Below are 13,783 nucleotides of genomic sequence, written 5' to 3' on the forward strand. Positions count from 1 at the left end.
CAGTAGAGGCTTCCACACTTCCCATATCCTCTGTCACTTTTATCAGCAGTTAAAACTGTTTAATCCGTTGTTAACATGTTGTAACCTGTTTTTCCGAGCCGCCTTTAAACGCAACATGAGCGCTACGACGCTCGCGCTGGGTTTACACCTGTGAAGGAGACCTGCTGCTGCTGTGCGGCGCTACGTAGGTTTGTGTTAGAATCACGGCAGCAAACCAGCAAAACGCAAAGAACTTTTCACAGTTTTTCCCTCCAAACTAACCGACTGAGTTGAGTAAAGCTGTTGGATGGAGGTAATGTTAGCTAAAAGATGACTAGCTAATATCAGAACCTTAAGCTTAACAAGTAGCTTGTAGGCTACCGATGTTGGTGTCTATTTTCAGCTACGTACATTCATTTTGCCCCCAAAAAATTCGATGCCGCCCTCCCCCCACCCCTCCCGTCACACACGTCGTTTCAACCAGACAGCCATTTGTAATCCATAGGGGGGGGGGGCGCAGAAAATGTTTGGAAACCACTGGGGGGGCGCAGAAGAAAAAGTTTGGGAACCACTGCTCTAAACAGACTTAACAAACAGTAAGGTGATCTATTTATGGATTAACTGGTTAATAATTGGATGCCAAAAGTGACTGATAAGAGATTTTCTTTTTACGGAATCTGAATCAGGTGAAGCTAAAACTGAACTGGATGATTTCTGGAAGAACAGATTTACAGACAAAGAAGGTTTTTTATTTTATTTTTGGCCTCATTTCTGATCTGAATGACCAGTTTAACAGTCTCTATCCTCCAATAGAGACTGTTGGAGTCTGTTAATCGATTAACAGTCTGTTAATCAATTAATCAGATTAATTGTTTTCTATAGAGCAGAATGTTTGTTTGATAAACTGAATCCTCAGAGATCTTCAGCCTCCTGCAGGTGATGTGGATCAGTCGCTCTGAGTTTCTCTCATCTTGATTCTGGGATTTTTACCCAGAAGGATGGACGGTTTCTGCTGGTGAACTGCAAACTTTAAATGTGACTCGACTGGCCTGCGCTTTGAGCTTTGACTAGGACACTTTTGCTCCTGTAATGTTTTGCTATAGCCTTTGCTTTGGGTCTCTGTGTTTCCATCCTGGTTCTCTCAGTGAATGAAAACTTCAGTTTTGGTCTCATTTGACCGCAGCACTTTCCTCTTTACGTTCACAGAGTCTTCCTCATCAAAAATGATACTTGGTGTCTATAAGTTGACAGGTCAGGTGACTGATCAGACACTCAGAGGAAGTGTAGCTCAGTCTCTCTGCTGCCTCAGAGCAGAGCAGCAGCCGGTCTGATGGATCTGCTGGGGACGGTTCTGCTGGTGATTCTGGTCGGTTCAGAGGCAAAGAATCTGGTGAATGTTCCTGTAGACCCGGGTCAAGATGTGACTTTAACCTGCTCCCTTAACCACACTGATGTCTACTGGTTTATGGAGGACCAGAACCAGACCAGAGTCAGAATCGGACCGGTCTCCTCTCTGGCAGTCTCCGGCTACGACCATCAGACCAAATATGTGACGGACGGGACCCGGCTGGTGATTAAAAACGTCTCTGCTGAGGACAGCAGGCTGGTCTCCTGCGGGATGAAGGAGGACAATGAGGTGGAAACCTTCAGTATTCTTCTACCAGGTACGATCCTCATGTTCTACCTCTCACATCAGCAGGAATACATTCTGGTTTCATTACATTTTACTGAGACCCCCTGGTCTGAGGTAGATCCTCATGGTGGGGGTTGTCATGGAGACACATGGAGGAAAGAGGAAGTGACCCCTGAAGGTCATTGAAGAGGAAACACAAGCTTCTGATTGGTAGATCCAATCATCCATGAATCATCTGGTCATGATGGGATGTGTTGGGAAAAATGTTATAACAAAAGTTCATAGATAGTCGGTACAATGGGCGATGGAGACGAGAGTCTGGAAGCGATGACCTGTTGAGGTCAACTGGTCCACAGCAGGGTCAGAGCTGGAATCAGACAGAGAACCTCTTCAGTTCTCAGCTCATTGAGACTAAAGCTGACTTGTTTCTGGGTCAGAGTAGAAACATCTATAACCAGGCTGTTCTCCACATCCTGTCTGTTCCTCTGCTTGGTTTTGATACGTGTCAAAGATGAAAAGTTCACCCACACATTTACACTTCAGACTGTACTGACATACCCTGAACTAAAGGACATGTATGCATTTGTTTCACACTGTTTGAAGTTCAATTAGACCAAGCTTTTTTATTTTAGCTTAGTTAGAATAACCAAAATGATTTCTATTTGCTAATGCTAGAAAATGTAGCGAGAATTTTTTGAAGAAATTTTTTGTAACTTTCTTTGAATTCAGAAGTTTACATACATTTAGTGAGTATCAGGGATAACTATCTAATAAACTGTATGATTTAAACACAAAATGTTTGACCCAAGTCATATAGTTTAAAGATAATTATCCTGGATACTGACCAAATGTATGTAAACTTCTGAATTCAAAGAAAGTTACAAAAAAGAAATTCTACAAAAAGTTCTCGCTACATTTTCTGGCATTTAGCAGAACAACTATAATATTGTTGTTCACTTCCAGATGTCCCCGGCCCTCTGTCCACCCGTCCTCCTGTCCTGATGAAAGTCTACTACACTGAACCTGATTGGGTGTTTATCATCAAAGTCATATCAGGGATCCTTGCTATCCCGGCTGCTATAGCAGGTCAGTGGCGTAGATGTTTCTGTCAGCTGGTTGAAAGATAAACTCTCTCATTCTCTCATGTTCTGTTGGCAGCTTGTTATCGATGTTGTAAGAAGAAGGGTGAGGATGAAGCTGCCACCCAGCAGACAGAGATGGAGAATGAATGGATGAATCCATCAGATGATTGTGAACTTTAACCCCCTAAAACTGTCCTGGCTCCTGTCTCTTTCAGAACTCTTCAATACAATCCTTGGTCTTCAAATATTCACACTGAACTGTGACGTTACTACAGATCATTACTATTGGTTATTTGATATTTTATTTTTTACATATTTCTGCTGCTGCTGTGTGCAAAGTCATCTAAATTAATTGGTTTAATTTCAAATTTAATCTTAAATTAACTGAGTTGAGACAAATAGCTGCGTTTCCTTTACAAATGTGTTAAAAATGGTCACTATTCCTAATTTTGTGAATCTTGAAAAAACATACTTTCAGAATCACAGTGTTTCCATTAAATAAGAAATGCAATTAAAATCCTATGTGAATATGTTTATATAATTCTCCAACCACTTCCTGTTGTTGTCTTCTTGGTTTCCACCAGTAGTAACTTCCTGTTGTTAATTATGTGACCCCTATGATTTTTAAAAAAAGTGTTTCCACTGAAGTTCTGAAAAATCAACTAATTTAGATATGACTGAACAACACCTCATCCTAGAGTCAACACTTTATTTTAAATTAAGCAAATTTCATTTCTAAATGTCAAATTGCTGTTACAATTGATGTAAAAGCAGCTATTGCTATCTATTAGCTCTAATTTCTTATATTTTTACAGTTTTACTCTTCATTTCATCAATCTTTAATCTGTCCTTTAGAGTTTCTACCTTAGTGAGTTTGTTGTTAAATTATTTTTTGCTAACTCTTTCATATTGGACAGAAACGTTTGTTTTCTGTTCAGAAAACAACAGAGCTGGACTTTTTCCTACATCAGTTATTATTAATATAAAACCTTAATCATATAGAGAATAACAGATAATAACTGGTATTTTCCCGATAATCAGGTGGGTAATTTTGATCTAATTACTGGTTTTGTTAATAATTGTCCTCAGCAATCATTCATTTCAGGAGGGAATTTATTATGTGTGGCATGATCTTCTATGTTCTGCTCTAATTGAAACCCATTAATAATTAATAACAGCAGTATTGTCTGTCTGCAGACAGATGTTACATAAAGCTTGATTCAAAAGGCTGAGCGCGTGTTTTCCTCCTGGTTTTACTTTCACTTTGACTGTGACGTGGAGCAGCAGAGCCGCTGCGGCTGAAGATCCATCAGGGAACAGAATCAGCTTTAAGGAAAATCAGCGGCGACTCAGTGAGTTCCTCCAGACCCGTCCAGAACAAGAACCGTCCAGAACCCGGCGGCTCTGTCTGAGGCTCCTCGCTCCGCCCAGCCTCCGCCGCGTTGTCCCTCTGTCCTGTCTGACGTCTCCATGTCCAGCTGCAGGACACATCAGAGGACAGACTGGACGTTTACTTCACTTCCTACCAACTTATCCAAGTTACGTCTTTACAACATCAGATCTAAGATGTCAGAACCAGCTACCAGCATCTAGTGGACAAATTGTGGAATTACGATAATATGATATAAACAGGAAACGGCGTATGAACAGCTGATGTTTCCATAGAAACCATGTGAAGATGGATCAGAGTTGATGTTGAGCTGAATGATGAGTGTTTCCTCCTCAGATGAAGGCGGACGGTGTGTGAGCAGAGCAGCATGGAGGACGGAGAGGACGCAATCCGTCCCTCTGGACCGTCTCAGTGTGGACATGAGGACCAGAGGTGAGTGTCCATCTGTTCCTCCAGGCTGGAGAGCCTCATATAAAGAGAGAGACTTCTCTGCAGTCTCATTTCCGTCCTGTCCTGTTCAAATGCTGAGCTGACTGTAGAAATCTGCTGCTTCCAAGGCTTAAAGTCAAAAAGTCTCTCAGTCATGAAACATTTCAGTATTCATCCACCTGAGCTCCAGCTACCTTTAGCGCCTTTCTCTGATAAAAACTACAACTCCCAGCATGCCTGTGGCTGTACAAGGCCACATAACTTCATGTTTCACCATTGTGCCTCATAGCTGCTTAAAAATCAATCAGTAAATTGTGTATAAAGCAGGAAAGGTCACAGCACCTTTCCCAACACGTAACCTTTCCTGAAAGGCTTGGCAGCGTTTCAGATATTTAAAATAACAATCAAATCAATAATTATTGATAAACTGATATGAAAGCTTACATCATGACACATTTATCAGCCTCTACCTGACGTCGTCTCCTGCTGTCCTCTCTGTCTGACAGGTACAGGTGCCTGGTTGGGCCAACTTCCTGCTGCTCGTCTCAGAAGAGTGCTGCGTCCATGGAGCCGCCGCTGCAGTTCCCTGGAAAAGAGTAATTTAATTTATGACAAATTTCAAATGGAACAAACATCTTCCATCTTTGTGCAACCGGGCTCAGTGTTATTCCACAAAGAGCAACAAATGAAGCTCTGTGTTGTGTAAAATGAGACAGGATGACTGATGGCCTGATGGCCACCCAGCAAACATCAGTTCACCTGGTTATGACAAAGGAATCACATAAAAATAACTCGACTAGGTTTGTGCAGCAAGACATTTTATTTGTGTTGCTTTTGCTTTGAAGATATTAATGAAAGTTTAAAGGTCAAAAGTTCAACCAGCCCTCCCCCGGCCCCTCCTTCTTCCACTACCCAAATCTAACAAAATTGGTGTCAAACATTTGTGCTACTTTTATGCAGCTATGATTTTCGTTTGGGATTTTCAAAGCCAACCTCGCTGGAAGAATCGATAGAACCTGATTTTATCCAGGTGGATCAGATGACAAAGCCAATTGGGTTCTGTTTTTTATTTTCTTTCTATCTAAAGTCCCGATGGCGACACCATGGTGAAAGTTTCTAATGCTACCCGTTTCTTACTGTCCAGTCGAATCTTTCCCACGGACAGATGCTTATCCATCGCTGCGTCCATGGAGCCACCACTCCAGTTTGCTCTCAACAGGTAATTAGCACCTGAATACAATATAAATAGTATTTACAGATAGTATTTAGTATCTGGTTCCTCCACAGAGTGGACCTGCAGAGCTCAGAGGTTCCCACTGATCCGTCTGTCCAGCTGGACTCCATATTTATGGTCTGTACATCGGTTCTGTTCAGTCTGTAGACCAGAGGACTGTCAGTCTGTCCAACATGGACCTGATGTTCAGATCTAGTCTGATATCTTCTCATTCTGTTCCAGCTGCTGGAGGAAAACATTGTCACATTCGTGAAGAACGAGCTGAAGAAGATCCAAAAGGTTCTGAGTCCAGATGACCCAGAACGCTCAGAGGGTCAGAGTGAAGATGAGGAGGTGATGAGGGGTGAGGATGAAGAGCAGAGGAGGAGCAGCAGAGAGGCTGTGATGAAGATCGCCTTGAACTTCCTGAGGAAGATGAAGCAGGAAGAGCTGGCTGACCGTCTGCAGAGCAGTAAGAGGATTTCTACAAAACATTTCCTCCTTGGTTTATTCATCTGCTACTTTATCAGGTACACTTAGGTAATTTGTTAAAACAGACTACGAATCAGCCAATCACATTGCAGCAACTCTATCCAGAAGTGGTGAGGAGGATCTGTTGAAGGTAAATGAGTGTCAGAAAGAGGAAGAATGAGGATGTTGAGGCCAGATGCACTCATCTGGTGTCTCAGAATCCGAAATCTCCTGGATGATTCACCCATTATCAGTGTTTGTTGTGGTGTGGAAGCATCTAGTGGCCTGTTGGTAGAAACGGTTTTATCCTTGATGTTTTGGATTTCACCATAAAGTGACAGTGTCTGCTGTTCCTTCCTCTAAACCTGTCCTCTGTTTCTGCAAACATCAGGCTCTTCCTGGTGTAAGTTTAGAGCAGTGCTTTTCAACTCCAGTCCTCATGCTTTGTGTAGCCTGGTTGATTCGATCCAAACCAGTAGACAGAAGCATGCTCAATTAGCATTTTCTTCTCTTTTTTTTTCAACATTTTATCAGCTAGCTAAAACATCACATGACAATTGGATGGAAACATGGTGTACCTAAGGAAGTAGACCAATAATTACATGAATTTCCATTATTCAGGAGAAGTACAGGTCCGCCTGATTTGGTTGTTTTTGTGTTTTGTTTAGAACTGGTTCCTTCACCTTGTCAACATAAACTTAAATCCAACCTGAAGAAGAAGTTCCAGTGTGTGTTTGAGGGAATCGCTAAAGCAGGAAGTCCAGCCCTCCTGAACCAGATCTACACAGAGCTCTACATCACAGAGGGAGGAACTGGAGAGGTCAACCAGGAACATGAGGTCAGACAGATTGAAACAGCATCCAGGAAACCACACAGACCAGAAACAACAATCAGACAAGAAGACATCTTTAAAGTCCAACATGAAAGAGATCAACCAATCAGAACAGTGATGACAAAGGGAGTGGCTGGCATTGGGAAAACAGTCTTAACACAGAAGTTCACTCTGGACTGGGCTGAAGACAAAACCAACCAGAACATTCAGTTCATATTTCCATTCACTTTCAGAGAGCTGAATGTGCTGAAAGAGAAAAAGTTCAGCTTGGTGGAACTGATTCATCACTTCTTTACTGAAACCAAAGGAATCAGTAACTTTGAACAGTTCCAGGTTCTGTTCATCTTTGATGGCTTGGATGAGAGTCGACTTCCTCTGGACTTCAACAACAAGGAGATCCTGACTGATGTTACAGAGTCCAGCTCAGTGGATGTTCTGCTGACAAACCTCATCAGGGGGAAACTGCTTCCCTCTGCTCTCCTCTGGATAACCACAAGACCTGCAGCAGCCAATCAGATCCCTGCTGAGTGTGTTGGCATGGTGACAGAGGTCAGAGGGTTCAATGACCCCCAGAAGGAGGAGTACTTCAGGAAGAGATTCAGAGACAAGATTCAAATCAAGATGATCATCTCCCACATCAAGACATCACGAAGTCTCCACATCATGTGTCACATCCCAGTCTTCTGCTGGATCACTGCTACAGTTCTGGAGGATCTGATGGAGACCAGAGAGGGAGGAGAGCTGCCCAAGACCCTGACTGAGATGTACATCCACTTCCTGGTGGTTCAGACCAAAGTGAAGAAGGTCAAGTATGATGGAGGATCTGAAACAGATCCACACTGGAGTCCAGAGAGCAGGAAGATGATTGAGTCTCTGGGAAAACTGGCTTTTGATCAGCTGCAGAAAGGAAACCTGATCTTCTATGAATCAGACCTGACAGAGTGTGGCATCGATATCAGAGCAGCCTCAGTGTACTCAGGAGTGTTCACACAGATCTTTAGAGAGGAGAGAGGGCTGTACCAGGACAAGGTGTTCTGCTTCGTCCATCTGAGTGTTCAGGAGTTTCTGGCTGCTCTTCATGTTCATCTGACCTTCATCAACTCTGGATTGAATCTCTTAGACATAGAAGAAATAAACTCCATGATGTCAAGAACAGAATCAAATGAATTCAAATCCTTCTACCAGAGAGCAGTCGATGGGTGTTTAAGAAGTCCAAATGGACACCTGGACCTGGTCCTCCGCTTCCTCCTGGGTCTTTCACTGCAGACCAATCAGAGACTCCTACAAGGTCTGCTGACACAGACAGGAAGTAGCTCAGAGACCAATGAGGAAACAGTTCAGTATATCAAGGAGAAAATCAATGACAATCAGTCCGTAGAGAAAAGCATCAACCTGTTCCACTGTCTGAAAGAACTGAATGATCGTTCTCTAGTGGAGGAGATCCAACGGTCTCTGAGTTCAGGACGTCTCTCCACTGATAAACTGTCTTCTGCTCAGTGGTCAGCTCTGGTCTTCATCTTACTGTCATCAGAAAAAGATCTGGATGAGTTTGACCTGAAAAAGTATTCCCCTTCAGAACAGGCTCTTCTCAGACTCCTGCCAGTGGTCAAAGCTGCTAAGAAAGTTATGTGAGTACAATCAGACCCTGATACATCTGGTTTATCATGCGCAGCCTTCTTTTATTGTGCAATAATTTGTTTTTGGGGCGATTTCAGTTATTCCATTCTTTATACTATAGTTTTGAAGTCCTAATTTAAACTTGGTAAAAAAAATAATGTCAATATTTGTTTGTGTCCTCAGACTAAGTGGCTGTAACCTCTCAGATAGAAGCTGTGAAGCTCTCTCCTTGATTCTTGGCTCCCAAACCTCTAATCTGAGAGAGCTGGACCTGAGCACTAACAACCTGAGGGATGCAGGAGTGACGCTGCTGTGTGCTGGACTGGGGAGTCCATTCTGTGAACTGGAAACACTAAAGTAAGAGTGACAGTTCTGGTTTACATTAAATGATCTTTTCCCAGTTACTAACCACAACACAAATATAAATGGACAGGAACAAATCAGATCAAATAAAACTGAAGAATGGGATCACACCTTTATGTGTCACACCTCAGTTATCAAAGCATTAGTTTTTTATATCTTTATAAGCCAGGACATATCCACAAAAAAGTAAAGACAGGAAATATCCAAAGGAAACAAACACTGAGAAAACCAGTGGAGGTTTTGAAGAGGTCGTGTCTCATGTGCCGTTCTTTCCTCCAGTCTCTCCGGCTGTCTGATCACAGAGGAAGGTTGTGCTTCTCTGGCCTCAGCCCTGAACTCCAGTGCCTTCCATCTTAAAGAGCTGGACCTGAGCTACAACCATCTGGGAGAGGTGGGAATGAAGATGCTCTCTTTTGGACGGGACGGTCCCAATGGGAGACTGGAAACTCTGAGGTATGAAGGGGCCATGCAAATCTGAGGAGATCTGAGATGTCTCCCCTGATGGTGTTTTATGTTCTACATGAATGTTATCAACTAAAGGTGTGTGAACATGTTGTTCACTTAGTTTTGTCTATGAGACACCAAATGTATTTTATAGAAAACACAGCCATTTCCCAGAGAGGTGGCACAACAGACCTAATTTTGGCTCTGATAGCATGCCATATAGGCACCCCAGCTGCTTCCCATGATGAAGACAGCAACAGATGAGAAACTTTGTAATGGGAATGTGAATGATGGAAATTCATAGAGTTTTTTTATTTTCATATAGAATTTATTTTACTGACTGAACTGTGTGAGATCCTGACTTCTAGAAAAAGTCTGTGTCTCATAGCTCTACAGCAACCATCTAATATCAAAACCTAATATCTATTTGAATATCATTAGTAAGTTCTCCACTGAACATAGTACAGTTAGTTTCCTATTGCTTGAATGAATAAAGATAAAATAACATAAGACCAATTAGATCAGTCTGTGGTGGGATGAGGACAACAGGAAGAGTTGCTTCACGGTGGACTGTCCCTGTCCCAGAGTAGGACAATGTGTGTCTCAGAGAACACGTAATGTCCATGTTTATCTGCTGATGGAGACTGATAGTCTGACCTCCTCCGCTGCCTTTCAGGATGGAGCCTGCTGGACTCCGATGGTTGACACCAGGTCTGCAGAAGTGTAAGTGCTCACATTCAACCATCTTCAAACATCACCCATTCAGGAGTCATCAAAGTACCAATAAATGATCAATAACTGCAGCTGGATTATGTTCTCTCCATCAGATTCCTGTCAACTCACCATCGACACAAACACAGTGAGCAGAGAGCTCAAACTGTCTGAGGACAACAAGAAGGCGACCCGTTTTGAGGAGCTTCAGTCATATCCTGACCATCCAGACAGATTTGATAACTGCCCTCAGCTGCTGTGCAGAACTGGTCTGACTGGTCGCTGTTACTGGGAGGTGGAGTGGAAGGGAGAGGTTCGTATTTCAGTGAGTTACAGAAGAATCCAAAGGAAAGGAAATGTTGACGACATTGTGTTTGGAAGGAACGATCAGTCCTGGAGTTTGGACTGCGCCGACATCGGCCGTTACTCCGTCTGGCACAACAAGACAGGAACATCCATCTCCTCCTCTTCCTCCTCCTGCTCCTCCTCTCCCATCACTCACAGAGTAGCGGTGTATGTGGACTGTCCTGCTGGGACTCTGTCCTTCTACAGAGTCTCCTCTGACTCCCTGGTCCACCTCCACACCATCAACACCACCTTCACTCAGACTCTTTACCCCGGATTTTCATTCAGGTCGTTTGGCTCCTCAGTGAGTCTTCCTGTAGATTCTAGTCTCTACTAGCTCCTCCTGCACTCTCTCTGTAACATCCTCCATTTGCCCTACTGTTATTTATTTTGCTATATTATAAATTATTACAACTGGTACCTCATGTTATATCAGTTTGTGAACAACTTCCAGTTTACTGTGATGGACCACTCCGTGTCCTTTCAGCTTGTAAGGACTGTATCTATACTTGACTGAGGATGTTTTGATTCGATGTGGACGTTTTGTGGATAACTGCACAGGTTGTACTTGCTGTATTAATCGTTCTGAACATCTTGTATTGTTACATATGTATTTGCTGCTGTTTGGTATTGGTCAGTGTTACTGTTTTAGATCAGAGCTTACAGCTACTGTAGTGTTGAGTAGCTAATCCAAGTAGCTTTACTAGTCAATGGTTTTCTAAAGCTCAGCTGTTTAGCATCCTGTGAGTTTTTTCAACAGCACAGGAAAAGTTTCTCTCTTTTCCTGCTTGATTTAATTATAATGATCAAAAGGGAAACTCTTAGCTTTAAGTCCAGGCCCTGATGCAGAGCCATGTGCCAAAGTTAGAACCAATTCTATTTTTGCTGGATGGTGCAGCAAGTATGAAATCAATCCTCCTGATTTCACAGGAGGATTGATTTCCTCACCTGAAATCCTCCTGTGGATTTCAGGTGAGGTATTGCTGTCCTTCCACATCAGCCTCTGCTGCACTGGAGCTACTTCTCTTCTGGTCCACTGTTGCATCCAGCAGAGACCACAGCTCACCTGTAAGTAGTTTAAAAAGTCATTACACATAATTATATACGATACCAGCAGATGAAATGCAGCAATACTGTCAAAAGTTAATTACGAAATAAATAACTCTCAAGAGTCTTCTCCTGCATCTCATGAATCGAGTAGCTTAAGAACATTGAACTGCTTTTAGCCGAGAGCCAAGAGTTTTGAACTGAGGGTCCAGAAATGTGGTCACTGTCATGTTACTTAATGCCACTGTTAAGAAACAGCAAGTTTTTTTTTTACATTTTGAATTCTAGAGTGTCTCAGTGAGTCTTTGTGAAATGTTTGCTACCTTGTGAATGTGTCCTCAAGGTACAAAACCCAGCTCTTTTGTAGAAATAGATGGACTGTTGGATGTAAGGGCTGCCATTTTGAAAGCTGGTTTGGTGCAAGTGATTCAATAAATAAGCTTTGATAGCCGAACAGCCAAAGTTTGACTGAATTCTTCTTTCCACACCTCTCAGTGTAACAGTCACATTCTTTAATGAGTCATCAGACATTCTTGTATGATAATTCAATTATCAGACACAAAGCTCTGTTATTCCAACTGTTATTTTTTCCAGTTATTTTTCTCTCCAGAGAAGCTCCACCTGCCAGAAAACCACGACGACACAAAACAAGAGATGGACGCCGTTTTCTCTTGATGCTGCAGGTCAATGACTTGATGCAACCTGCTGGGTTTCCTTAGATAGAAACAGTAACTACACTAAATCATATATTCAAATGAATATTCATTGATGTTTTCATTGAACAAACAGTGGAGAAAATAGTAAAACTAACAGTCCCAATAACACAGACAGGTTTTTGGGGGGATGGACAAGGTTTAAACATCATTAAAGAAAAACATTGTAATTCCTGTACTAAGATATTTATTACTATATATGATGGTACAATAAATCTCCAGCCCTGATTCTCATGTATATCTTTAACTTTGAGGAAAATCTTTTTCCACAAACATCACAACCTAAAGGTTTTCACCTTTGTGCATTCTCATGAGATTGTTCAAAGATGACTTTAAAGTAGATTTTTTTTCCCCCACCAACAGATAAGGTTGGTCTTCCATGTGGATCTTCATGTGTCTCTTTAAACTAGACTTCACCCTGAGGTCCAATCAGAACCGGTTCTGAGGCTCGTCTCATTGGGTTTCACCTTCTGGCTCCAGAAGCAGAACCAACGTTTGCATGTTCACTTTCAGATCAATAAAAGATTTTTACAATAATTTATTCCAGACAGATGTCATGTTCAGCTGCTCATTTTGTTCTTCTCCTGAGAACTTTTAAAAAAAACTTCTTTATTCATTCTCATATTTTAGAAATCGTCTAAATTTCTATTATTGAAGGTAAAGAAAAATATGTTTGTCCAATTAGTTCTAATGTGAGCGAAGAAAGAAAGTCTGTCAGCAGCTCGTGTTCCCATCGGCTTTGATTTTTCTGAAAATTTATGAACAACTTAAGTGGATAAAATTGTTTAGATTTGCAAAATGGTGGGGAATTGAGTTTTTCCTATTTGGAAATAGGAAGTGACATTTTAAAGGGGTTTAACTCCAGGAAATCAAACATTTAAATCAAAAGACAAGAACGAAATAAAATAGTTTTCCGTATAGTAATTATACCTGTGGATTTTGGAGTAACTGGGTCAAACGCCGGCGTCATCTTGTGATGTCATCAGGGTAAGACAAGCTGTAAACGACGAGGCGGAGCTCATAGAAGAGGAGAACTGAGGATTTCTGTGAAGATTAGATCGATTTGAAGAAAGAAGCTGGATGGAGCAATGAAGAGGAGGGAGTGATGAGACTCTGAGTTCAGATTTGAAATTTTTCAGTTTTTTTTTTTTCTCAGTTTTCAGCTCATTTCAAGCCAACATTTTTTTGCAGGAAATCTTTTCAGGAAGGAACCAGAAGATTTAGGAATCTGGAAGCTGTGACCGGAACCGAGTTGAACACTGAGGCCCCAGAGCGCCCCCTGCAGGATCTGCTGCACCATTAGCCAGACAGAAAGGACAGTTTTATACAAGTTATTATAATAATTCCAGATATTACATACACACACACACACACACACACACACCTACACACACACACATGCACGCACACACGCGCACACACACACACACACACACACACACACACACACACACCTATAATTCTGAATATATCTATTTAGAAATGTAGAAACTAGAGAAAACTATAAATGGAGA

The 13,783-nt window shown here is 42.0% G+C and overlaps 1 protein-coding gene and 1 long non-coding RNA gene across 2 annotated transcripts; both read left to right on the forward strand.

The window, feature by feature from the left end:
• Positions 1-2,574: 2,574 nt before the first annotated feature.
• On the forward strand, positions 2,575-3,246 carry LOC148160572 (uncharacterized). The gene is made up of 2 exons (XR_015762346.1): positions 2,575-2,698; positions 2,771-3,246. It is a non-coding gene; the product is annotated as an uncharacterized LOC148160572 (long non-coding RNA).
• Positions 3,247-3,793: 547 nt separating this feature from the next.
• LOC106915693 (NLR family CARD domain-containing protein 3-like) lies at positions 3,794-12,018 on the forward strand. The gene is made up of 11 exons (XM_088003746.1): positions 3,794-4,046; positions 4,421-4,516; positions 5,020-5,109; positions 5,601-5,732; positions 5,801-5,864; positions 5,970-6,198; positions 6,866-8,657; positions 8,830-9,003; positions 9,289-9,462; positions 10,130-10,176; positions 10,281-12,018. Exons 2-11 carry the CDS (start codon positions 4,452-4,454, stop codon positions 10,844-10,846), a joined length of 3,333 nt encoding a protein of 1,110 aa, XP_087859872.1. The 5' UTR covers positions 3,794-4,046; positions 4,421-4,451; the 3' UTR covers positions 10,847-12,018.
• Positions 12,019-13,783: the final 1,765 nt, after the last annotated feature.

Source organism: Poecilia mexicana, unplaced genomic scaffold, assembly GCF_051168715.1.
Source record: "Poecilia mexicana isolate PSO_F unplaced genomic scaffold, ASM5116871v1 scaffold_2, whole genome shotgun sequence".
Lineage (NCBI taxonomy): Eukaryota > Metazoa > Chordata > Actinopteri > Cyprinodontiformes > Poeciliidae > Poecilia > Poecilia mexicana.

Coding starts and splice junctions, on each gene's coding strand:
- LOC106915693 (XM_088003746.1), top strand. CDS start 4,452: ATGGAGGACGGAGAGGACGCAATCCGTCCCTCTGGACCGTCTCAGTGT. Junction 5,110..5,600: donor CTGCAGTTCCCTGGAAAAGA/GTAATTTAATTT, acceptor TTCTATCTAAAG/TCCCGATGGCGACACCATGG. Junction 5,865..5,969: donor AGCTGGACTCCATATTTATG/GTCTGTACATCG, acceptor ATTCTGTTCCAG/CTGCTGGAGGAAAACATTGT.